Below are 26,331 nucleotides of genomic sequence, written 5' to 3'. Positions count from 1 at the left end.
GGGCCAATGACTGAGAGGAGGCAGCTGTGTAGGGGGTGGGGTGAGGAAGTAAATGGGTGAAAAGGTGACTGGCAAATGGGCACGTGCTTGTTGAGCCCCTACTATGTGTCAGACACTGCTGGAGGGGCCTGGTTCTAGCTTATAGCACTAAATAAAGCAGGCCTGCACCCCTACCCCCATGGAGCTTCCTTTCTAAGGAGTTTCAAGAACATGAACAGGATAAACAACATATATGTTCAGATGGTGATAGTGCTAAGGAGACAATAGCATCAATGAGAGTGGTAGGGAGTGTGTTGTGGGGTAGCCAGAGGATGAGTTGCAGGTTTAGACAGTGAGGCCAGGAAGGCGCCACTGAGAAGGTAGAATTGGAGCCCTTACCGGGAGAGCAGTCCAGACAGGGCGAACAGCATGTGCAAAGGCCCAGAGACGGAACCAGGCTGCCAAGCTCCAGGAACATCAAGAAGGCTAGTGTGGCTGGAGTGGTGAGGGGGCAAGTGGTGAGCAAGGAGTCAGAGAGGTGTCAGGAGCAGATGGCTTCACAGGCCCTTGCAGGCCATGGCGAGAACTGGACTTTTTCATAGTGATGTGGGAGCCACAGGAAGATTTTGAGCAGAGGGGCCCCATTTTAAAAGGCTGCCTCAGGCTGCTGAGCAGAGAGTGGATTGTAGGAGAAGGGCAGGAACAGGGAGCCCTATGAGTAAGACAGCACAGGACACAGGGTCAGAGATGACGAAGGTCAGGGCCAGAGTAGGGTCCATGGACGGGGAGGGGAGTGGTCAGGTAGCCATTTGGAAGATGGAGCTGGTGGTACTCACTGATGGGTTAGATGTGGGGGGGTCAAGGGTGACTCCTCCAGGGCCTGAGCAGCAGAAGGAATGGAGCTGCCATGTGCAGTGATGGGAAGAGCAAATTTAGCAAGCGGATCATAAGCTCAGTTAGGGCCTCTGAGTGAGTGAGTGAGTGAGTGAGTGAGTGAGTGAGTGAGTGAGTGAGCGAGTGAGTGCGTGAACAACCACAGGAACTATTGGGGGAGTGAAAATAGATCAGCAAGTTTCTGGAATGGTAGAGCCCGTGGGCAGGTGGGCGGCTGCTGGGCAGGCCTCCTGCAGGGCTTACATAGCTCCCCACCCCCCTCTTGCGGAGGCAGGTACTGAACCAGACATCAAGAATGGAGATCCAGATGCAGGAGACCTCACTGTCCACCAACAAGCTGGAGAAGCAGCTGCTGCTGCAGCGCCATGAGCTCCACCGGCTGCAGGGCTACAACAGGTGGGCTCTGGCACCGGGCCAGGAGAGGGGCTAGGGCGCAGCTGAAGGCCAGGGCTGGGCTGGGACCTGAGTGAGCATGGGAGCCAGGGCTGAGCTGGAGCCAGGGCCAGGGTTGGAAGCTAGACTTGGGCTAGTGCCTGGGACAGAGGCTGGAGACAGAGCTAGGGGCCTAGATTAAGACTGTAGTAAGGGATCATTTGGGGACTAGGGCTGGAGCTAGAGCTGGGACTGGGTCAGGGCAGTGGTAAGAACAAAAATTAGGGTTGGAAACCAGACTGAACTTAGAGTGAAGGTGGACACTGGGGCTGGGCTGAGATTGGAGCTGGGGGCCAGACAGGTACAGGGCCTGGTTATCCAGCCCTGGTTGGGGACAGGGGACAGGCATTTTCCTGGAGTTCAGGACACCCTGATTCCTCCCTCCCTTCCTTCCTTCCTTCCTTCCTTCCTTCCTTCCTTCCTTCCTTCCTTCCTTCCTTCCTTCCTTCCTTCCTTCCTTTTTCTTACTTTCTTCCTTTCTCCATTTATTTATTTTATAAATTTTTAAGTTTTATTGAGCTACAATTTACATACCATATAATTTGCCCTGTAAATTTTAATTTGATTTACTTACTTGTAAAAAAAAAATCTGATGTCATTCACCAATTTCCCTTCCCAGAAGCACCCACGGTTACCAATTTCTTGTCTGCACTGGTGGAGAGTCTCTGTGTTTATAAGCAAATACACATGAGAGAAACACCCTTTAAATTACAAAGAAAAAAAGAGTCATGGGGTATAGCTAAGACAGACACCCAAGGCTGATTTCATCTCAGTTTCGAGCTGAATAAAGAAAAAACAGCCACAGTCAGAGAGCTGGGGGAGGCAGAACCCACACACAGAGGCAGCCACAGGCCTGCAGACAGGGCGAGGTGTTATTGCTGCTCACATGATGGGTCAAGATAAGGCCACAAGGATCGCCCAGCTCCCTCCGATCTGGGTGCAGTAATGATAGTTTGTCACCTTCTTTTTCTTATTCTCCCACTCCAAGGGGGGGGCAAGAACTGGGACACTTTCCATCACTCCAACTTGGCACCAGGTACCTAGAAATGAGTGAAGATGGACGTCATCAATAAGTTCTTGGCCCATGGAGGTGGCTGAAGTTCTAGAATCTGAGTGTGCCCACATTCCCTCTCTTCCTGCAACATAATTTGGGATCCAGGGGAAATTCCTTCTGCCTCAGCTGGACTTAGTGTTTTAGTCTGGAGAATGGGTCAGCATAGCCTCACGTATAAGAAAATCTCTCCCTCCTATCCATTTCCCTCAGCCACCTGCCCACCCACAGCAGAGGTAGCTGCTGTTCCTAGTTCTTGTGTGCCCTTCCATCATTCAACCAGTATTTGGGGAGGGGGGAATTTCTTTTTTTGAGCTCTTACCATGTGTCAGGTACTATTCTAGACCCAGGGGTTAGAGAAGTGAACAAATAGACAAAAATCCCTGTCCTAGTAGAGCTGACATTCTAGAAGCTGATAGTCTAGGTTTCTTATAAATATGAATGAATAGTTCCTTTCTGCCCTATTTAAACCCAAACGTAGCGTTCTACTCTTCTGCACCTTGGTGTTGGGGGTTGTTTGTTTCCAGTTATTCTGGAAATGGTCCTATGCGTGCATGACAGCCTCGCTCGTTCTCTTCTCCAACTGCCTGTTTGCTGTATGGCTGTCCCTGCATTTATTTCCACATCCCCAATTAATGGGTACTGAGGTTGTTTCCAGTTTTTTGCACTTGCAGCCAACGATGCGATGAATGGCTTTCCATGTCTCATTGCGCACTCGTGAGCAAATCTGTAAGATAAAATGCTCCACGTGGAAAGGCTGAGTCAAAAGCCTCTTTCTTTTTAAACACTTCTTTCCAACTCATTACAAAAATGCCTCGTGCTTAGATCATCAGGCAACAGAGACCTGTACAAAAGGAAGGGAGAGCTGGTTCCCGACACCCAGGCGCTTTCTCCCCTCCACTCACTCAAACCTGCCCTGCAGAAGGAGCAGCGCTCAGTGGATTTTCTTTCACCTTTTCTACAACGCAGGCACCACTGTGTCCTTCCGTGTTTCCCCCTGCCTTTTCCTGTAAGTTCACCTGCAACCCTCTGCATTTTCATTAATACTTTTTTTCTTTCTCTCTTTTTTATTCTCCCACCTGTGGGGTTAGACTAGAGGCATTGGGGTGCCAGGGTCGTTCCTCACCAAATCCTAGGCATCTTTCCAATTCTGTGCAAGTGGTTCTGCCGTCTTCCTCTTCGTGGCTCCAGAATATTCCCAGGAACACCAAGCAGAACAGACCCAACCAGCCTTGGCTGTTGGGCATTTAGGCTATTTCGTTTTACACTCTGACGACAAATCCCCCGGCGGACATTCTTGCCCTTGCTCCCCGGACGGTACTTCCCGAGAGTCGACTGCTGGATCCAAGGGCGAACAGATTTGGGATTTAATCGTGGCTACTGGTTGCTGGCATGTTCCTCCCACCCCACCTCTTTTCTCAACTGGGCCCAAATCCATCTTACTCCAGGGCTGAGTCTCTCTTTCCTCCACTCCTCATTCTGTGCCACGGACCTCTGGGCTTTGCAACTCTGGCTGGACACTACCTCTGTGAGCCTCAGAGCCAGTCTGTACTTCGGAGTCACCCGGGGACCAAGGGAAAGTGTTCAAGTGTGGCTGCCTGGTGGGGATGGCAGGCTCACCCCTGTGCACCCCGCCCTGCAGCGCACTGGAGACCCGGGTGCAAGCCCTGGAGACACAGCAGCAGGAGGAGCTGGCCAGCCTCCGCCAGGAGAAGGAGCAGCTGCAGAGCCTGCTGAGCGGCCAGTACAGCGCCCTCGCCAACCTCGAGCGCAGCCTGCGGGTGGCCAGGAGCAACTCCAGCCTCCTGCAGAGCCAGCAGCGCCAGCTGCTGGAGTCGGTGCAGCGCCTGGTGCACGCGGTGGCCCAGGGCCCGGGTGAGCTGGGTAGGCCCGGTGTGGGAGGAGGGCAGGAGGGGGTGGGCACAGACCCTGCTTACCCTCCCATTCATTCTGGGGCCTGGAAGCCACCACAGAAAAGTTGTGTCAGACGCCTCACCTTGGGCACCCTTTGCCCGAAGGCCCTGTCCTCCGGCTGCACTGTCACCGGGAAGGGCAGTGCAGAGCTGTTTCTCCTCAATGTCTAGATGGAGAAACTGAGAGGATTAGTCACGGGTGTGAATGAAAGATTGGACGGAGACAGGCACAGGAACCAGGCATCCTTGAAGCTTAGCGGGAAGCCTGCCCACTCCACCCCCACCCGCACCCCACCCCCTCATTGCTTTGTCTTGGGCAGGTGGAGGGCTGGCGATGGGTGGAGAACTCAGGGCATTCAGGTTAGGACAAAGACACAGGTAGGAAAACCCCTGACGCATGCACAGAATCAGAAGCAGCATTCGTCATCATGGTCTGTTTGCTGGGCCTTATGTGGGCTCAGTGGTGGAGACCCAAGGGGAGGTGGTAGTAGGAAGGGCAGGGGCTTTGCAGTCAGATGGACCAGAGTTCAAGCTCTGGCTTCTTCACTTACTAGCACTGGGACGGCGCCCAAGTCATCTAATGTCTTACAGCCTCAATTTTCCTCACCTATATAATGAGAATAATAGCACCTATTTCACAGAGATCTTGCACAGAGAACAGATAACTTCATGCACATGAAGGGGCTGAGCACAGTCCCTAGGACCGAAATGGGACAAAGCTGTACAAATTACCGGCCTAGAGATTCAAAGGGACCCAGGCCGGGGCCAAACTATGTAGCATATCAATACCAGCCCATCTTTACTGTTATACCCCCGAAAATATTTTTCCTGGCCCCAAACTGCCCCTAGCAGCACCTGGCTCAGAAACACCACAATGCATAGTGGATATTTCACTTTCATTGTTATTATTGCTGTTGTTATCACCACGTCGTTGATTGAGGAAGACAATAGCAGACAGAGCCTTGGGAAGGCTGGCTGGAAATCTAAGACCAACTCCCAGCTCTGCCCTCGCCTGGCTGGGTACAGTTGGGCCTGGACCTGCTCACCTCTGGGCCGGCGCTTCCCCAGGCTTGGCTGGGCTGCAGTTTCCCATGCACTAGGGCGCCGAGAGCTGAGGCCATGGAGACCCTGCCCGGGGAATGTTTATGCATGGAGGATTTGGGGCCTTAGTCATTTCATTTGTGATCTAGGAAAAACTACCTCTTTCTAACAGGTGCCCCAGCTCCAGGACCTGGGATCCAGGTTCAAGTAGGAGGTCAAAACAGGAAGTCCTGCCCCTGGTAGCCTCCTGGTTCCTCATTGGGAGGATACCTATCCATCTGGAATTTTTGCCCCATCCTTAGGTAACCACCTACCTAGAGATTGGCTTCTGGTGGACTCTTAGCTCAGACCTCTAATTGGGTCCCACTGAAAGGAGGCCGAGAGAAGAATTTGAATCCCTGTCTACTTGTCAACAGTCACTTTTTTCAGATCAGGCCTGAGGCTTCCAGGGTGCTAGTGCGATTCAGTCATTAATATTCTCCTGAGGGAAGAAACATGGGCTCTTAAGACCAATGGTCAACTGCCAGCGGGGGCATCATGAGGGGCCCATCTCCAGGCCTGCAAGGATATCCAGCTGGAGGGGTGGACTGTGGAGGGGACTCTGCGCCTCCCACCCAAGGGAGCTCCGAGGACAAATCTCTTCTCATGTGTCCTTCTTTGGTGACCCTCTCTGAGCCAGCCTTGCCTTACTCCTCTCAGGTTGAAAAACAACCAGAACGTTCTCTGGCCTCAGACCAGTTCTCATGGTGTGAGCATTTCCCCTCCTGGCCTCACTCAGTTCCCCACACAGCACCCTGTTCCCTGCATACACCAGAACTGTTCCCACCTTGGAGCCTTTGCATATGCTGTTCCCTTTGCCTGAAACACCCTCTCCTTAGCCACTTGGGCAACTCCTGCTCCTTACCCAGGTCCCAGCTCACTGTCACTTCCTCTAGGAAACCTTCCCAGGTCTGATTCATCTCCCTGTCCCCAGCACCTCCCAACCCAGAACCTGGCACAGAGCAGGCAGGAGCACCCACCTGGCCTCTTCCCTCTCTTCTTAGCTCACTTGCAGTTGTTTTGCTTTGTCCCATTGCAGCCTCCATGAGGGCAGCTAAGCAGGTGTTCCGGGACTGTGCAGAGATCCAGCGCTCCGGGGCCAATGCCAGTGGCGTCTACACCATCCATGTGGCCAATATGACAGAGCCCAGGAAGGTTAGGGGGCTCCCTGGGGGCTGAGGCTATCAGAGGTACTGAGCCAAGGGCCTCACAGACAAATCCCCCTCCCCCATCAACTTCAGGCCTGTCCAACATCTTAGATTCCAAAAACAGGTGGGGCAGCCCTTCCTTCTGGAGCCCCTACCCACCCAGGGGTCAGATCATGGGGTTGAAGCAGAAGTTCCCAAAGTTGGAAGTGCATCCCTCTCGTGCCTCTTCTCCAGAGATGCTTTTAAGTTGGACTCGCAGGAAATAGTTCTGTGTTGGTTAAGGTAATGCTAGCTGCTGTAACACACAAACCCTGAAATTCCAGGGTCTTAACACACAGAAGTTTATTTCTAGTTTACATATAGTCAGTTGAAGGCAGGAGTGGGGGCTCTCTGTTCCACGTGGGAAATTAGGGACTGTCTTCAATGAGTGGCTCCTAAGGTTGCCCTGAGCTTTGAGGTCCAATTATCAGATGGGGAGGGGAGTCAAGGGAAAGTGTGGAGGTCAGGAAGGAGGGCTTGGGGGCCAGGCCCAGTAGGGGAAGAGTATGGGGAACAGTTCACCAGTCTTCACACTTCATGCTTCCCTTTCCCACTTCCTTTCAACCCTTCTGAATATATCTGAATGGCTCAGTTTGTTTCCAGATTGTCTTTAACACACCTGCCAGACTCCCCTTTTAACAAAGAGAGATCAGGCTCTCAATTTCTAGCTAGAATTTCATAACACTATTTTTTTTATTATATTTCTTTTACAATTATCTGAACAAAGGCTATGTTACCAGTTTTCCACTTACAGTATGATGTCTTTTTAGCCTAAGTAATTATATAAGTAAAAAAGGGGAGATACCATTTTTTAAAGTAAATATTCTATATGAAATTAAATAAATTCAGGTTTAGTGGAATCTAGGAAGATGTGAATGGCTGAAATTTGGGGACACTGATAGAGAAGGAAGAGCTGGCCTGGGAGGCAAGAGATCTGGGCTCAAACCTCAGCTTTACTTTAGACTCACTAGTCTTGAGCAAGTCCCTTCCCCTCTCTGGGCCTCAGTTTTCCTTCCTGCACCCTCTGCTACCCTCACAACAGATGTCACTGTCTTCTCTCACTGAGCAGGCCTTTACCATCTCAGAGCCTCTACTCTTGCTGTTCCTTCCACTGGAAATGTCAGACTCATCTCTACCTGGCAGGCACATTATTAGCCAAAGCCCTGTTCCAATGCTACCTCCTCTAGGAAGCCTTCCAAGGTTTTCCAGTGACTCCTTTCTGAGGGCTCTCCTTGTAACTGTCCCAATGTTTTTCATCAGTAGTCTGCCTGCACTATCCTAGCCTCCTCCAAACCAAGTCAACGTCGAGGGTCGATTTATATCTGATTTGTCTCTGACTCTTCTCACCCAGGGCTAGGCACCAAGTTTGTCCTCACTGGACATTAATCATTTAATGAATTGGAAAAAATAATATATGAACAAAGGTTAGACCAAAAGATGTGATTGTCATCAATGGTAAGCTTTTTGAGAGAAAGAACTCTTGTTGTCTTACCCATATTGGCATCCAGTGCTTTGAATGGAGCCCGGCCCATAGGAAGTGCTCAGAAAACATTTGTCCACTTAACGGAACAGCATTTCTTGAGTCTATAGTGTGCGCCAAGCACTTTAGCCTATTAGCGTTTAATCCTTACAGCAACCCTGCAATAATAGCGAGTGAAAAGCTGCATTTATTTAGTTCCTAGTATGTGTCAGGCTCTGTTCTTTAGATGATTCACCTCATTTAATTCTCACAACAAGCCCGGTTTGCAGATGAAAAACTGAGGCACAAGGAGGTTAAGGCATTAATATCCCATTTTACAAATGAGGAGAGAAAGGCTCTGAGAGGGCATCACTTGCCCTCTAGAAAAATGGGTGGGGAATTTGAGCCTGGATTGTTCTGATGCCCTTGACCACCAGGCTCACCTGTTGTTACGTGAGGTTTTGTTAATCAGGTCACACTTGAGCGGGCCCATACCTGGCTTCTGGCTGCCTCAAGGGCTCCCAACCCCCTCCCCTCACCAATTCCCTCAGGTTTTCTGTGACCTGGATGCCATCGGAGGTGGATGGACCCTCATCCAGCGCCGTTTCAATGGCAGCGTGAATTTTCAGCGGAACTGGAAAGATTATAAACAGGTAACATTGCTGCCCTGAGGAGGGGCTTTTCAGCCCTGAAACCTGGGGTGGGAGGCGGGTTTTGAACAGGGGAATGATTTGCCTTTAACTCTTCCCAGAAAAAATCAGCCCACCTAAAACCAACCACCTTCAAACCAGTTTTCTCAGTGCACATTCACTTTCAGGGACTCCATGCACTGAAGCTGAACCTTCTTTTTGCAAGTTCTAACATATATCTTAATAATGAAAGTTTAACTTTCTTTTTGTTTTAATTTTTAGAAAAGATGATGTATATACATTGCTTTAAAAAAAGTTTAAAGAATACAAAGAAAGGGAACAGAAAAATAGTAATCTCCCTCTCCCACCCCTGGCTGCATTGCTTAAGTGCATTTTCTTGTCTTTTACACATATGTGACCGCATCTGCAGGAGAGGTCCTGTAATGTGGAATTGCTGGCTCAGAGACCATGTGCATTTTACAAGATGAGAAATAGTGCTCAGTTGTCTTCCAATTTTTTAAATTAAATTTTGAATAAAGGGTTTTGGGCAAGCTGATTGAAAAGCTCTTAAAGTTTTCAAAAGCAAAAGAAATGAACAAAGATACCCACAAGGAAAGGCAATAATACTATCTTTCGTGCCTGTTTGCTGTCCATTTGATAAATACTTAAAAATAAATACCAAATTAAGCTATGAGTGTTCTTGGACCTATTGAGTTTTAAGCAGTCTTTAAAATAGCCAAGAGATACAGGGTGCTCAGATGCAGAAATACACAAAAGTGTGTTGCATATTAACCGTTAAACTAATCAGCGGCACGAGACTGAAATGGGGAGGGGCTTAGGCGTGCCCTGTCCGTGGTGCTGAATTGTTGTTCTGGCCGAGGACCTTGGTTTCTTGTCACCCTAGGACACCCGTGACTCCCTTTTCTTTACGTTTCTATGTTGCTGAAATTTTACAGTGGCTTCCAGGTCACTGAATGAAGTCTGCTCTACCATTTGTGCAGTTGATTAAAATCTCTAATTTTTTTAAATATACATTTTTATTGATTTCAGAGAGAGGAAGGGAGAGGGAGAGAGAGATAGAAACATCGATGATGAGAGAGTCACTGATCGGCTGCCTCCTGCACACCCCTTACTGGGGATCGAGCCCACAACCCGGGCATGTGCCCTGACTGGGAATCGGACCATGATCTCCTGGATCCTAGGTGAATGCTCAAAGGCTGACCCACACCAGCCGAGCTAATTCAATCATTTTAAACTGGCTTTTGCATTTGCCAAAGTCCTAGTCTTTTTGCTCTAGGAGTTGGGGAGCTCCCCTCTGCCCAAGTCTGCCCACACTGTACTTCATGAACTTGATATTAACCAAAGCGGTCTTGGATAAGTGGCCCCAGACCTGGCCCAGCCCAGCTCTCAGCCTGAGGATAGCCTCCCTCCTCGGCATACAGCCCACCCTCACCATCCTCTCCTCCTAGGGCTTCGGTAACCCGGCTGGGGAGCACTGGCTGGGCAACGAGGTGGTGCACCAGCTCACCAGCAAGAGAGCCTACTCTCTGCGTGTGGAGTTGCAAGACTGGGAAGGCAAAGAGGCCCATGCCCAGTATGAGCTTTTCCAGCTGGGCAGCGAGGGGCAGTTGTACAGGTGGGCTCGGGGCCCAGGCTGGTGGGTGGGCTGGGCACCCTGGGCTAGTGGCTACAGAGTTTAAACCAAGGGTCAGTTCCTGGGCGTTTCCTGTTCCTACCATCTGTCCCCAATTTGGGCACACGTCACAGGATCTGGAGGCAGCTGGTTAGCACTCAGCACATCCTAGCCACTGAGTGAGGTGGAGACAATGTTGCTGATGCTGCCGTCTCGTGAGCAGGAAGGGCCTTCCAAGGTCAGTCACTCTAAGGCAATCATTTTACAGAGGCCCAGAGAGGAGAAGTGACTTCCCCAGCCTGTCCTATGCTGCAGGGAGAGATGGGAAGACCCCTGGGCTGGGAATCAGGGGACCTGGGCTCAATCTGGCTCTGCTCCTGCTTACCTTGTGATCTTAGATGAGTCAAGGTTTGGGCTTCTCTGCACCTCTGCTTTTTAACAACAAGGTGAGCTTGAATGTGAGCATATTATAAAATCATCAAGGTCTCCCTCCCTCGTTCTTGGCTCTGGGAAAAGGAATGAGCATTTATTGAGCACCTACCATGTTCCAGGCACATTACCCTATTTAACCTCCCACAACACTCTGAGGTAAGCATTGCTGTACCTATTTTAGTGATGTGGAAACTGAGGCACTGAGGGGATGCTTGTAATGAGTGGGCATTCTCCAGATAAAGAGAAAATAAGAACATCCCAGGCAGTGGGAATGTTCTGAAAAAAGACAGAGAGAGAGTGATATTCAGCTGGCCACAGATGCCTGAAGCCTGAGCAAGGCTCTTTCAAAGGCCACTGAGATCATCACAAGAATCCCTGCTCGTTCAGGAAAAGCTTAGGCGACTGGGGTAGAGACCCTGGAAAGCACAGTGGGGCTGGGAACTGGCCAAGGAGGACCAGAGGAAAGTGACAGAACAGACGCTGGTCCCTGTGCCACCACCATACAGGATCAGCCAGCTGGTGAGGTTGGAAGAATCCCCCATAGGGAAGCCCAGAGGCAGCAATACATTGGCAGTCAGCAGCTGGGGAATGGGCATTAGGGGTGGGAGGGGCGCCCTTATTTGTTAGTCACAATAATGGGGGATTCTGGATCCCAGCTGGGGTGCATGCATGAGCCCGAAGAGAAAATGGCCCATGGGGAGGGAAAGGAGGGAGGCACAGACAAGACACCAGACATACACAGAACCAGGCAAATGCCTCCCAGAGGCGCTCACCCACCCGACCTGATTACAAGTCCAAGATAGACAAGCAAGCACACATGCAGGGGCTCACCACACCCCTGGGGTCCATGCAGAGCACAATATCACCCAAGTACATAGCTACAAAAACAAGCACAGACACACACCCAGACACACGTGCAAATGTCCCTCACAGAAGCCCTCACAGGTAAACACATACAACCCCAGGAGCAAAGGCAGATTCCAGAGCACACCCTGGAACCACAGTAGATATCCTAGCACAGACCCAAAACAGACACACAAATATACACCAGGCAGGAAGATGGTATCCAAATGCTCACACTACAGATACATAGACTCGTGCACAGATTCACAGACACATGGAAGACACTCCTGATATGTCCAACTTGGGGATCCCCAGAGGTTCGTGTGTTTGCTCGGGTTCCCCAGGACTAAGCTATGAACATATTCAAAGTGCATCTGAACAATAGGTCAAGTGGGGTTTCCTGGTCCATGACTTGGGGTCCCCCAGAGATCACAGATCCCTATGCCGGCTCCCAAAGGGGAGAGGAAGAGAGACAGAGCCTGAGCTGAGGACTTGGGTACAGGAGAGAGGCCAGTGCTGCTGGAGTGACCGTGAGAACAATCAGCTTTGTCCAGCCCTGATTTCACACAGCCTCAGACTGAGTATGACTCCAAACCTTAGCCTGTGCCCAGAGCCTGGCTTTGAAGTGACATCACTGAGCCCTCAAGAGGAGCCCTCAGTGGCTGCAAGGAAAAGCCAGGACCATAGTAGCAGGTGGATCAGCCTGCCTGTCCCTTCCCTGGGAGTCCCTGGCCAGACAGGCCTCTGGCAGAGTGTTTGCAACACCAGTTAATTGAGCCCCAGGTGGCATGTTTAAGGCACAGTGAGAGCTTCACAGCTGGCCATAACAACCTGGACCCTGAGGGCCATGCCCCTGCCTCAACACAAACAGAGCCCATGGGTAGGAAGTTCAGGGACCTAGCCAGGCCATATACCCAGGCCCCACATTCCTTCGGGGTCCCACTGGGAAAACCTCCCAGGCCCTGAGCCAGGGAGAACCAGAGTTTTCCTGAGCTGCCCTGGCCACATCTGCTGTCCACTTGCCTTCTCCTGTAGGACCTTCCTAATTGCTCCCCAACTGGCTTCTCATCTCAGTGGCCAGTCCAGTCCCTTCCCTGCTCCAAGAACCCAGCATTCTCCACCCAGGCTAAGTGGAAGCCGGGGCCGGCTGTGTGCCAAGGGCCGGGAGCACCAGGACAGACAGCAAGCGGCATTACCTGTGCTGAGCATTTCTCATGAGCCAGCACTGCTCTGCTCCCATCACACACTGAAGTCATCAGGTCACAACGGCTGATTGAAGTCGGCACTGTTAACATACTGTCATTGCCACTTTAACAGATGAAGACACTGAAGCTGAGAGCTGAACAGTCTGCCCAAGGGCATGCAACTGGCAAGTGGCAGAGCTGAGACTCAGCCTGGCAGAGAAATATAAACCCTCCCGGGCTGGCTGCAGATGTGGAAGTCACAGGGGTAGGGGGTCACCTGGGGCACAGATCCAGGTGGGCTGGTGTGGTCAGGGAAGGCTTCCTAGAGGAGGTGGGTGGATGTGAGGAGGTATGATGGGGCTGGGGTTGCAAATGATCAGCTGGGAGGAAAATGCACATAGCTCCCAAGTCATGCCCCACTGGGCTGGGATCTGGCTCTCACCCTCATTCATTCTGAGGCCTTGGGCAGGCCCCTTTGATTCTTGGGATCTTGGTTTCCTCATCTGTAAAATGGGAATAATTGGGTGTCATGAGGATTAGATGAGATGAGCTAACCCATGCATAGTGTTTTGAACAATGCCTGGCACATGGTATGGTAGATGTTTTTTGAAATGTTAGCCACTGTCCTCACTATTGTTATCACGATCATGCTCACTCCAGTGTAAGACAGGTTCAGCGAGACGAGGGAGGCCTGGCCTACAGCGGGTGCTCAGTCCCTGAGAGGCAGCAGGCGGGGAGGGCCACCCAGGAGGGGAGATGGCCCAGACCCCAGGCAGGGGCTCCCCCTCTGAACAACCAGACCTGAGCCCCTTCCCCAGCCAGGCCCAACCTGACTCTGGGCCCTTCTCCCACCACCCCCGGGCTTCCAGGCTTGCTCTGAGAGGGTACAGCGGCTCGGCGGGGCATCAGAGTGGCCTGATCCTGCAGGGCACCAACTTCAGCACCCGCGATGCAGACAATGACAACTGCCACTGCAAGTGCGCCCAGATGCTGTCTGGAGGTGGGTGCGGGTTCAGGGAAGCCCCGTTCACCCACAGGTGGGAGACAGGAGAGACGCCCTGAGACAAAGAGGCAAGGACAGAGGGAGACAGAGAGAAATACCAGAACTGGCACAGAGACAGAGAGCTACACAGAGACAGAAGCACAAAGGGAGAGAAGGAGAGAGAAATGCGGGGCAGGGAAAGACAGAGAGGAACACAGTGCGTGAGAGACTGACGGACCCAGAAAGACAGAGACAGTAGCCATCAGAGAGAGCTGAGCACATTTGAGAGAGACCCACAGAGTGACAGACAAGCACAGAGACCATCAGAGAGAAAAACGGGACAACCCCAGGCTGTTAAAGACTCAGAATGACAGAGAGCATTAGAAACCCACAGAGAGAGATGGCGGGGGAGGGAGGCAGGGACTTAGAGGGATTAGGGGAAAGAAGGGGTGGAGGGGCCAAGAGGGGCAGCTGGAGCCCAGTGCCACCCTCTAGAGGCTCCAGGCTGGGCAGAGGGTCTGGGAGTCTCCTTCCCACCCTCCATACCCACTTCCACCCAGCCCCGTCTCCTGTGAGCAGGCTTCCTGGAGGAGGCAACAGCCTGATTAGTCTTTGGGGTAGGGGGCTGCACTCAAACCACTGGTGGGCCTCCAGCTCCTTAAAGCCTCTTCCTCCCCTCTACCAGGGTGGTGGTTTGATGCCTGCGGCCTCTCAAACCTCAACGGCATCTACTACCAAGCTGGCCAGCATCTGCGCAAGGTCAACGGCATCCGCTGGCACTACTTCCAGGGACCCGCCTACTCTCTGCGTGCCACTCGCATGATGATGCGTCCCCTTGGCATCTAACAGCAGCCACGCATGGAGGCTGGACCTACAGAGGAGACAGGACTTAGTATTCCCTGGACAAGCTGGACCCAAACACAGGACACAGCGCCAGGGCCTGGGCCTGGACACCTGGATCTCCTGAGCCAGCCCTCCTTGCCCCAGGAGTTCCCAAGAGTCAGCTGCCTCCCTGGCACCCTCAAGTTGTGACATGGTGGGCGTTTGGGGCTTCCTGTCTCTGCAGAACCCCTCTTTCCTCTTCCCTCCAGTCTTTGGCAGGGGCCCCTGCCAGCTTGAGGGTCAAAATACCCTGAATGAGCTGAGAGCAGACAACTTGGCTCCTCAAAAGAATACTTGTCTAGTGGTAGCATTTCAGGAGGGTGGGGAGATATTTGCAGGCAGGAAACTGCTCAGATGGAGACCCATATTCTGTCCCCAGGGTTGGTGGGAAGGCCATCGCCTGTTCCAAGCTTTCTCAGCCTTGAGATGTCCTTGAACTCTCTGTTCAAGTCTTAAGGGGCTGCATCTATCCCATAATAGGAATCATTATTTCCATCCCACACTGTCCACCACTCCTAGGCCCCAGCATCTGGAGCTCAGCCTTGGTCTCTCAGGGGCTCCAGGAGATCTAAGAGAGATTTTCTTTACCCCCAGCATGTCCCAGAATGTCCACAGAGAATAACTCAGACTCCGATCCCAAAGTACCAATGGTCAAGTGAGAAAAAGAAGCACCAGGTTAAATCAATGTCAACAGGCATTCTTAGCTGCAGGACTTGCCAGAGCCTTTAATGTGATCATGTACTTTGTGACTGCCCATGAAGGGGCTACAGTGGGCAGCTTTCTCCAAATTTACTTATTTGAAAATGGGCCCTGTAGATTCCAGAGCATCTCTCTGGGCTGTGGATGCCCTTGGAGAAAGCTTGTCCTCAGTGTCATGAGGACCCCAGGGCACTATCCCGCAACCCCAGCAACTCATCCATTCTGGCTACAAAAGCCACAGTGAAGGTCTCAAACAGTCTCCAACCACAACTGGAAAGGAACTTTGGGTTAAAAGAGACACACACCATCCCTGAAGAAGGGTCTAGAACTAAGTTTCCCGTCTGCTCTGAGCAAGTGTTCTCCAAGGTTCCTTCTGGCCCCAGGAAGCCAGCTCTCTGCCTAGGGCTTCCCTCAGCACTCCCTGTAAGCCCATCTAACCCTGGCTCAAGTACAGGCACTGCCAGGAACTGTCCACACTGCCTTGGGCAGGACATCAGTCTCCAGGTCCAGATCCTCCCAGGTCTAAGCCAGAACCCCTAGCCCTCTCCTCCTGCCCCATCCAACATGATGTTACAGCTGAGGTCCTGGGAGACCAGGGGCTCCTCATGAGCTTCTTTCAGAAAACAAGGTCAGAGAGGGACCACAGCCACTCTGCCACCACCCCAATCACATGTCACCTTCTTCAGTCCCAGTGAGGCCTACTGTGTACACTGTGGTACCATGGGCAGGACTTGGAGTCGGACAGACCTGCTCCAGTTCTTTGGACTTGAGACCCATGGCTCAGCCTCTCAAGACCTCAGTTGTCTTGTCTGTGAAATGGAGGTGATGACACTCACTCCTCTCTGGGTTGTGGCAAGGAGATGAGACCATGTATATCAACCTCTGAACAAAGCCTGGCATGAAGCAGGTGCCTAATAAATATTATTTCCCAAAAGGTGAATGAGGTGAGAAATCGAACTCTAGTGCATGTCATCTCTTCTCCCGGACCCAGGTAAGATAAGCATTTATTGCTGTGTTCACAGCATTTATTTTTATACTGCTGTGTGCTGGAGAGATGAGGGCAAAGCTGTAGGCCCCAGGGACAGATTCCTCTGGAAGGGGTGAAGGCCCAAATTCCTGTCTGCACTCCAGTTCTCCAAAATGGCCAAGAAGCTGATTTGCGTTACCCTCAGACACCTGTTCTTAAATAGCCACGCTTCCCTCTCACCTGCCTTCCTCCTCCAAGCCAGGTCTCTCCAGTGCATGGCACAGAAACCTTCCCCAAGGAGTGGATTGGGTCACATAACAAGAAGTGTAGAAGTGGATTCAGGTGTGGTTAGATCCAGGGGCTCAGGTGATGTCCCTTTTCATCTCTCGGTTCTGCCATCTGCCATGTTGACTTCAATCCCAGTCATGTTCTGTCCTGACAAGAGGACCCCACCAGCCCTTGACTCATGTCCCCCCAGCTCAGCATCTCTAAGACAGAGAGGTCCCCTGTCCCAGCAAAAGCATGATTCTCTCAAGCCAGGACGGGTCCTGTGTTCATTCCTGCATTTATCACTGTGATTCTGACTGACCAGACTGGGGTCACATGATCATGCCTGGAATCAGGGGGTGGGGTCAGTCCCACCCAAGTCACAGGAACAAGCAGGGGAAACAGATGTTGTTTCCAGAAGCAGCGATGCTGGGAAGGCAAGAACCAGTGATCACTTTTTCTCCATCATCTCTTTTCTCTCCATCTCTGCCTCCTCTCCCATTCTCCCTGGCCCCAAGGCCTGGCCCCAGGCTCCAGCTCATTCCCAGGTTGCCCCATACTACCAAGGACATGCTCAGGAAATGTCAGACCCTTTCATTGTACTGGCTCTGTCCCTGGAACAGCCCCCGGCCCTCTCTGATCTCCATTTTCCATCTTCGCAATAAGGAGAGAACGCCTGTGGACATCTTACAGCCCCCTGACAATGATGCTGACTCATTATGGCTGCAGACAAGACCAGCTGAAGGACTCCGGGCAGCACAAGGCCTTGCGGGAGCCATGGCTGCTGTGGTCTTGGCCCTGGCTGGGTCTCCTGGGGCCCACAGCTCATAAGAACTGGCTTCTGGGACACCTGCATCTGCAGGCTCCAATGCAGAATCCTTGTGACCTCTCCCTACATCAGACCAGTGTTCTCCCCATTTTAATGATAAAGAAGTTAGAGCTCAGAGAGGGAAAGGGTTTCATTTAAGGCGGCACAGCCAATCACCACCTACAGTGCACATGTATCTATAAGCTGCCTCCCTTGTCCAGAGCTCTCTGGAGGCATCTTGGCACCAACCACAAAAATGCTGGAGCGGTGTCGCCTCCACCAATATCAAGTGCTGAAGGAACTTTCTGGAAAGCTCTCCAAGACCTGTCTGTCTTTCCCACTGGCAGCTGGTAGGTGCTGATGGAGCCAGACGGACAGAGCACAATGTTCCTGAGATCTCCTCATGTTCCTAGCAAAGGTAATCTCCACGCTGGGGTAGAGTTCACTGTGCACACCCGAGACCACAGCCATGGGTGAGGTGGAAGGTGGCCCTTTGCAGGGAGCGGAGGAGCAGCCAGCATCAGGACAGACTGTCTTGGTGGCTGGGGGATTTGACCCCTTTTTCCAGATTTTCCACCTCTCGATGTCTGTGTGAGCCATCACCTCTCCCATTTAAAAACGCTTCAGAAAGCTATCAGCGTTGCCTTGGCAACACCAGCAGCATCATTTGATGCCGCAGCCCTTCAGAGAATGGAGTCTGGTCCAGGCTATGTCCAGCATAAATGTTACTTTCTTATGTTAGACTAATGTGGGGACACACAGCTGATGTTCTCATGTGGCCTGAGGGCAGGGAAGTCCAAAGGCCTTTAGTATCCAGCACACTCCCGCCCTTCCTGTGAGCCCTCCCGGAGCCTCCCTTTCCACGTCTGCACAGTAAGGAGACTGGGATCTAGGCCACAGGGAAGTGAGGCGAGGCCGATGTGATGGGGACATCCAGGCCTGGCGCAGTCATTCGTGCACTTGTTCATTTACTCACACAGCCACTGCGCATTGAGGATCCACCTGGGTCAAGGCCTGGATGGGCGATGGGGATGGAGCAGTGAACAAGAGACACATCCCCAGTTCTGTACTCAGAGCTTAACAGACTAGAGGGGCAGGCTGGCCAAAACCACGTTGTTTTTAAAATTTGCAACAGGTTCTGTAGACCATACAGCAGCCACGGAGTACAGCACACATTAGCTCCGACCTGGAAACGTCAAGAGGAAAGTGGATAAACAATGATCCACTCATACCATGGAAGTGAGTGTTCCCTGGGAAGGGGGACCAGGGCAGCTTTTGAGGTGCTAGGAGTGTTTATTTCTTGACACACGTGAGGGTTACACACCCGAGTTTTGTTCGAAGAATTCATCAAGTGGTACCTTTGTCTGGGCATTTTTCTCTACGTATGTTTCTCTGTACGTGGGGCATATTGGAGAGTGGGCATTATACAAATACAAACATACTGCAAACACAAAGAAAGCTATTTGGAGAAAAATTAAGTTTACAGAGGAATTTGGCAATAGCTAAAAAAAAAAAAAATCATACACATTTACCCTTTGACACCGTAACCCTCATTTCTAGAATTCTGCCTTCACTATGTATAACCATGCACTTCATTTAGTGCAACTTCACTTGTGTTAACAAAAGATGGGGATTGGCCCAAGTGAACAAACTGTGATACATTTATTTCTGCATATCCATCTTAGTGGCAAAAAACAATATATTTCATTTTGCTCACAGATTCTGTGGGCCAGGGACTCAGACAGTGCACTGAGGGGATGGCTTGTCTCTACTCTGTGAGGGCTGGGCCTCCGCTGGAGGACCCAGATGGATGGAGGTGTCTGGAAGTTGGGATGGGGTTGGGGAAGGCCGCGAGAAGTGGGAATGGAATCATCTGGAGGCTTTATTTCTGTCACCTAAGCTGGATGACTCAAAGGCTGGGCTTGGGTAGGACTGTTGACTAGAGTGCCTACACATGCCCTCTCCATGCGGCTTCCTCACAACATGAAGACTGGGTTCCAAGAGGAAGCATCCTGACTGCAAGCATTCCCAACAGGGCCAGCAACATAATTTGCAGGGCCCAGTGCAAAATAAAAATGTGGGGCCCCTTGTTCAAACAGTAGGAAAAAAAGTGCCAGTGTGGTTACTGAAATATAAAGCTTTTTCCCTTCTTCTACTCTCTCTCTCTCTCTCAACCTGTCATGGTGGGTTTTTTTATTTACTGCTAAATTGTTGTAAGAAAAATTTAAAATTCAAATTATGTGCATGAGTTTTACCATTCATCTTTATATTGTGCAATGATGGTATTAAATGCACATGTAAGAGCATTTAACTCTACGTAGAATCACTGGTATTTTATAGTCATGCATGTGTGTATATTTCACTCTCACCAGAACAGTGGAAATGCTGCACCAAACTAACCAAATTGCTTTTAGTTCACTTCCTGATATGCACACGTTCTATCAACACTCTCTACTTCCTACGTACTGATGAGTAAGGAAGACTGAAAGGAAAGGGAACAATGGGATGCCCTATGCTTCCCTTTCTATGTCATCACTTTTAGTGTAAGTGGTTGGCTAACACAGGAAAGTAACATAAGAGAGGATATGATAAAGCTTCCTTGGTTGTCTGTGTTTCTTAGAATGCCACTGCCTTTTTCTCTGTGACCAAAGGAACTTCTAGTTCAAACCAAAAAGCACGGCCTCTTTGGACTGTGCCCCAACTTAACCATAGACATCACAGGCTTCCCTTGTACCCACTTTGAGTCTCCCTGAGTGTCCGTGCATTATGGGTTCACCCCGATTCTACGCTCATGGGGCATTGTGACCGCTGCATGTGAGTGGGGGACACCCATATCGTGCGCATCCCTTCTGCCCAAAGGAATGAGCCTTTGCCCCATCGGACTTCACTTCCAACACACAAGTTCAAAGATTAAATTAAAAATTTCAAGATGGTGACAGCAGAGCATTAAAAGAAGAACCCTTCTGAGCATGGGGCCCCACGTGCAAGATAAGCGTGTTAATGGAAGCCGTGTAGCAGGCATCGGGAGTGCACATAATAGAGGGGCAAGGAACTAGTGCGCACGTATCTTCCGCAGAGGCACATCTTCACTGTCCCATCAGGCTTCTCTTACAATACACACATTTAAAGATAAAATCATAAAAAATTCCAAGACCACAGCAGAGCATTAAAATAAGTGAAGAACCCTCTGGCACAGGGTCATGTGCACTTAAATAGGTCACACACCCATGAAGCTGGCCCTGGTTTCATGCCAAACAGGGAGAAGCTGCGTGGCCTTTTATGACCTGGCATGGAAAATCGCAGTATAGACGCTCTACTTCCATCCGATTCTACGGTCCAAGTAGTCACAGATCCCAGCCCAGATTCCGGGGGTTTGTGGTCATAGGCCTCACCTCTTGATGGAAAGAGTGTCAAAGAATGCACAGCCTTTTTAAACACACACACACACCATTTGGGGTAGCAATGCAACCATATAAAGATCACATTTCCCAGACTCCCTTGATATTAAGGTACTGCATGTGACCAGGTCCTGGGCCACGATATGTTAGAAGAAATGTCAGGTCAGGAAAATGGGGAAGCTGGCCGACCGGGCGCTGGCCCCCGTTCGCCTCCCCCTCTCCTCTCCTCTTATCTGAGGCGCAGTCCTGATGGTTGGAGCACCAGCAGCCTGGACCAGAGGTGAGCTTGAGGACTGAAGCTACACACTGGGCTGGTGGGCAGGACAATAGGAGCTCGGATTTCTTTTGATGGTGGAGCAGCTCCGCCAGCCCCAGACCACCTTACACAATAGAGAAACAAACTTTTATCTTCCTTAAGCCGTTGTTGTTTGGGACTTAAAATCTTAACTGATATGTATTTTTCTCAGGGAATTGTGGGAAGACATGAGATCCTTAAAAAGGTGCCCATAATGCTGCCTGGTGCCAACTCTATTGTGATTCTTTTAAAAGAAAGAGTTTTTCAAGCAAGACTTTTTTTTTTAATTATCTTTCTGGTTCTGCAGCATGGCTGGCGTGGTCTCCTCAGAACCCAGATATAATCAGGTCATTCTCATGCTTACAGTTCCTTCCCAGACTGCTCCTGCCACTGACTCCAGAGGAAAGAGGAAAGCCCGGGGGCCTGACCCCTCCCTGCCTGACCAGCCTCACCCCACAGGCTGTTGCCATCCCATTTTCCAGAGGAGAAGAGAGCCTGCCCATGGGGAGGACAAGAAAGCGGCCTGAGTGAAGGGGCACTTGACTGATTCAATGTGAACTTTTCAGGTCCTTGAATAAAGTTCTGCTTTGCTCGAACAACTTTGAGTTGAGATTCTGTCGCCTGCAGCTTAAAGAAGCACACATGGCACAAGGGCGTGGCTGTGAGGGGTTTCAGAAGTCAGCAGGGGGTGCACAGGTGTCTGCTGAGGTCTTCCTTGGGCTTAATAACTGAGCCACAGTGCGGCGACGTGTGCTGGACAACTAATCTCATCTTTTCTGGAAATCACAGAGGAACTAGAGCCCCCAGAGCCCCAGTCCTGAGACAATGCCGTCTTCTAAATAACACAGGTGGAAACATTTAAGGGCGATGAATACGTTCACCATCCTGTTTGCTTGTGTGTGGTTTTTGTTAATCCACCTGAGGATATTTTTCCCATTGCTTCTTAGAGAGAGTGGAAGGGAGGGAGAAAGGGGGCAGAGAGAGAGAGAAACGTTGATGTGAGCAAGGCACATCGATTGCCTGCCTCCCGCACGTCCCAATAGGACTGGGATCGAACCTGCAACCCAGGGACTTGCCCTTGACCAGGAATTGAACCCAAGACCCTTTGGTGTGTGGGCAGACTCTCTAACCACTGAGCCACACCGGCCAGGGCTATGTTCATTATCTTGACTGAGGTGGGTTTCAGGGGTATATACATATGTTAAAACCTATCAAATGGTTCACCTTAAATATGTGTCATCTATCGTGTGTCAATTTTACTCCAATAAAGCTGCTAAAAAAAATGTTATTAAATTAGACATTAGACAAGATACAAGTCACTATTTTCTCCTCATGCCCAAATTTCCTCAGACATAGCATCGACTGGACATAGGCGCTACCAATGAGGCTGCCTGGCCCCTCGGTCCTGCCCCAGCCCAGCCCTTCAACCCCAGAGCCCAAGTGATCCCAGAAGTGAGACCAAGGCCCAGAGAGAGCAAGGGTTTGTGGTCCCCTTTTCTACAGTATGCACTACACATACCCCGACCCAGAAACAGATCCACGCACCCATGGGCCTGCCACCCGCCTCGGGATACTCACATGCATGTGCGGAATACAGAGAGCGAGGCCACAGCAGCCACAGCAGCCCACGGGCTGTAAAGACAGCTGACAGAGTTCATAATGCACAACCACTCCATATCTGTGTGGCCTGAGGCTAACTACTCACCCTTTCTGGGACTCATGTCCCCTTCTGTAGCAAGACTTAAGCTTCAGGGAAAGGAAAGCAGCTCTGCCACTCAGGAGCTGGTCTGCATAGTGACCAGCTAAGCCAGGGTGTTGCTACAAATTGTCTGCCACAGGTAAGAGCTGATCCCTGTTGAACATAAACAATTTTGCAGATCACCCGAGTCAGACAAGGCACTCTGTGACTCATGAATCAAGACAAAAACAAGCCCACTCTGTAATGATGTCTGAACATAAAACATGAACATTTCCAAGCCACAAAAATAACCAAACATCCCCCGTCCTGGCTCATCTAGTGACTGCTGCCCCTTTACCACTTAACAGCTTAGCCTAGCTCTGCCTTCTCTATAGAGCAGACTTATCAAGATCCCAACCATGTAATTACTCCCACTGCCTCACAGCATCCAATCTAGAGGAAAACCCCATTTCTGTGAGCTCAAAATCACCTAACACAAGCCCAAATCCTATAAAAAGCCCTTTCTCACACCCTCTTACTGAGCACCCATGGTTCCCTAGGGCGTGCATTCCATCACTGCCATGAGTAATAAATCCGACTTGTTTAACTAGGTGTGCTCCTGGTGGTCTTAGGCTGGAAGGCATGGACAGAAAATTACTTATTTGTATACACTCATTAAATGAGGTCTCGGCTCCTTAAACTTATAATTTCCAAACAGCTAAAATCTGAAACAAAATGACAAATTTTTGTTCATTTAGGATTAGGTTTGACTTCATGTAACAGAAAACTCAAATAGCAGACTTGCAAAAAGAAAGTGGTTTGGGTAGCAGGTAGCTTTTGCTACATAACAAACTACCTCACAAGTTAGTGGTCCTCAGTTTCCTCATCTGCTCATTGAGGAGCCCTTGGTTCCATCCAATTGGCTCACACAGAGGCTCAGTAATTGCCCAAGGTCACACAGGCGGTAGGTCTTAGGGAACCAGATTGGAGTCCAAGTGCTCTTTCTGCACAGAAGCACCCCACAGGTGCCTACGCAGACCAGATGGGTCACTGCTCCATCACACAGTCTGTCCTCAACCCCAAACAATGCTCTGCCCTCCCAATCATCACATCGACAAAGGGGAGTTGGGTCGCAGACACCAGAAAGTTACTACCCAGGGAGCCCATCAGTGGATTTATGGAAGGTGGTTCCTGGGATGAGAGAAGAGCAAACCCTTAGCAAGAGTCCTCCTCGGGGGTCTCTGGGGGCTCAGTGGCAGAGCTTGTGGCTGTCCTCTCCAGGACTGGCCTGGATGAAGCATCCTAACCACTCTCTGCCTGTGTGCCCTCCATTCGAGTTTCAGACTCCCAGGAGAGACTCTTGCCTGCGCAGCCGGCAGTCAGGTATCTGTCAACACCAGGGAACCAGCCATGGTCAGAGGACAGCGTGCATAAATCAAACCTGGCCAGTGGGGACCTTGTAGTGACGCCCACCCAATGTGTGTCTGACACACATTCCCACCTCCAGCCATTTGCACAAGCAATTGCCATCCCTGTACAGAAAACCAGGAGGTAGTTCCTAGACCTGGGAGAGGAACAAATTTGTATTTTTGTTTTCCAAAACCTGCCTGCAGCTTTACTTCTTACAGCACAGTGCCACTCGGGCAGGGGTGCAGATGAATGCAGGGCCAGAGGGTTGAGAGAAAAGAGCTAATTTTGTTTTCCCAGAAATGTATGCGGGAATAGAAATGTTCCCGGCCCACAAACATTTGTCTCTGAGGAAACCAAATTTCCTTCGCCCTGAGAGGCTCTGCCCTGTTGCCCTTTCCAGCAGGTACAACCTAACCCACGCTCGCGGTGATGGTGATGATGGTGATTAAGCTAGCTGGCGTTTTCCGAGGCACTCAGCTGGGTATCTGACCTGCATCTCTCGTGTAATGGTAGAGATTATCAATAGCCCTATTTTGCAGGTGAGAAAACTGGGGCTCAGAGAGCTTAAGTGATTTATCTGAGATCATACAGCTAGTAGGAAATGGAGCTAGAATTTGAACCCTAAAATGGTCAATTGTTAGGGTCCCCAAAACAGATCTAGGGTAGAAAATCGCTTAACAGATGGGGAAAAGGAAGCCCATTAAAAGAAAGGTTGGGGACATGCATTTGCGTCCTGGCAGAGCTCCTGTCCGGAGTTTCACATACCTTACTCATCTGCCGCCTGAAGGAGAGCACCCCTGCTCCTGTTACCAGGCGTGGGCCCTGCAGCTCAGCAGAAGGGATCCCGAGGCCAGGGCCCGGCAGCTAATGAGTGGCGGGGCTGGGATGCCAGCTGGGGTCCGTCCCTCTGACCTAAGCCTGAGTTCCTGACCTTTGTTCCTCTCCCCTGAGCTCCCAGATTCTGCCAGGTCTGGCTCCTGCACCCTTGGGCCATGCTCTGCTGTGGGGGCGAGGGCTCTACCTCCTGGCCACCTGGGGAGCCAGGAGGGGGGCCTGCCGGGAGCCTGCCTGAGCTTGCTCCCCCCCGGAGATGAGGGTATTCAGTGGGTGGCCAGAAACTGGCTCTCTGGGGGGTGGGGCAGTGCCCCCACAGGGGAGGGATTAGCAGAATGACTGGTACTACAGCCTCTGAGGAGATGAGAGGCTGGGCCTGGCAGAGCCTCCAGGGCCGGGGCAGCTTCTGCCTGACACCACCTCCCTGCAGGAACCAGGGTTCAAATCCCACCTGCTCTTTGGGCTATAGTTCCCCAACTGTACATGAGGAGGTTACACTCAATGGTTGCTGAGGATCCCCCTAGCTCTGACATTGTAGGATTCTAGGGTGCCTGTATTAGTCATCTACTGCTGAGTAAAAAGTTACCACAAACTTGGTGACTGAAGACAACAATCTTACAGTTTCTCTAGATCAGAAGTCTGGGTTCTCTGCTCAGGGTCTTGAGAACAAGCTGTGGCCTGGGCTGTGCTCCTCTGTGGAGGCTCAGGGACATGCGGGTGGTCAGCAAAGTTCAGTTCCTTGTGGCTGCCCATCTGAGTGGCCCATTTCCTTGCTGGCAGTTGGCTAGAAATCACTCTAAACTCCTAGAAGCCACCTCAGGTCCCTACTTCCCTCACCTGCCACATCAATACTTCCCTGTAGGCTCCACCTTCTGAGTAGATCCAGAAGCTGACTCCTCACCCCCTACCGCCTCCACCCCAGCCCAGCTCTTTCCTCTCCTGCCAGGACTGTTGCAGTAGCCTCCTCACTGACCTCCCTGCTTCCTCCCATGCTGCCCTGCAGCCCATTCTCCACTTGGCAGTCGGGATTGGGGTGGGGGTGGGGGTATTAAAATACAAGTCTGATCCTGTCCCACCTCTGCTCAGAGCCCTCCCATGGGTTCTCAGAGTAAAAGCCAATGTCCTTACCATGCCCTACACTGTTCATCCCTGTTACGCTCTGACCCCACCTCCTGGCCCTCTCCCCCTTGCTCACTCCACTCCCGCCACACTGATCTCCACACTGCTCCTCAAACACACCAGGTACAGCCCCTCCCCTCAGTTCGCCCTGCAGATGCAAGCTCCACGAGACCCCCTCGCCTCCTTCCGGCCTCTGCCAAAATGTCACCTGGTCGGTGAAAGCTGCCCTGACTGCCTTATGTAAAGGCACAATCCCCACTTCTAGTTAAGTTAAAC

At 51.1% G+C, this 26,331-nt stretch overlaps 1 protein-coding gene across 1 annotated transcript in view; it reads left to right on the top strand.

Moving 5' to 3' along the window:
- ANGPT4 (angiopoietin 4) overlaps positions 1 to 16,991 on the top strand; it is a 31,397-nt gene extending 14,406 nt beyond the window's left edge. The window contains exons 3-9 of the mRNA XM_016200592.2: positions 1,148 to 1,269; positions 3,999 to 4,231; positions 6,389 to 6,504; positions 8,547 to 8,648; positions 10,094 to 10,260; positions 13,586 to 13,716; positions 14,384 to 16,991. Of these exons, the coding sequence (XP_016056078.2) occupies positions 1,148 to 1,269; positions 3,999 to 4,231; positions 6,389 to 6,504; positions 8,547 to 8,648; positions 10,094 to 10,260; positions 13,586 to 13,716; positions 14,384 to 14,544 (1,032 nt within the window). The 3' untranslated portion in view covers positions 14,545 to 16,991. The remainder of the gene's footprint in view (positions 1 to 1,147; positions 1,270 to 3,998; positions 4,232 to 6,388; positions 6,505 to 8,546; positions 8,649 to 10,093; positions 10,261 to 13,585; positions 13,717 to 14,383) is intronic.
- Positions 16,992 to 26,331: the final 9,340 nt, after the last annotated feature.

The sequence above is a fragment of the Miniopterus natalensis genome, chromosome 7 (assembly GCF_054644295.1).
Source record: "Miniopterus natalensis isolate mMinNat1 chromosome 7, mMinNat1.hap1, whole genome shotgun sequence".
NCBI lineage: Eukaryota > Metazoa > Chordata > Mammalia > Chiroptera > Miniopteridae > Miniopterus > Miniopterus natalensis.
This window is presented reverse-complemented; position numbering and strand designations above follow the sequence as displayed.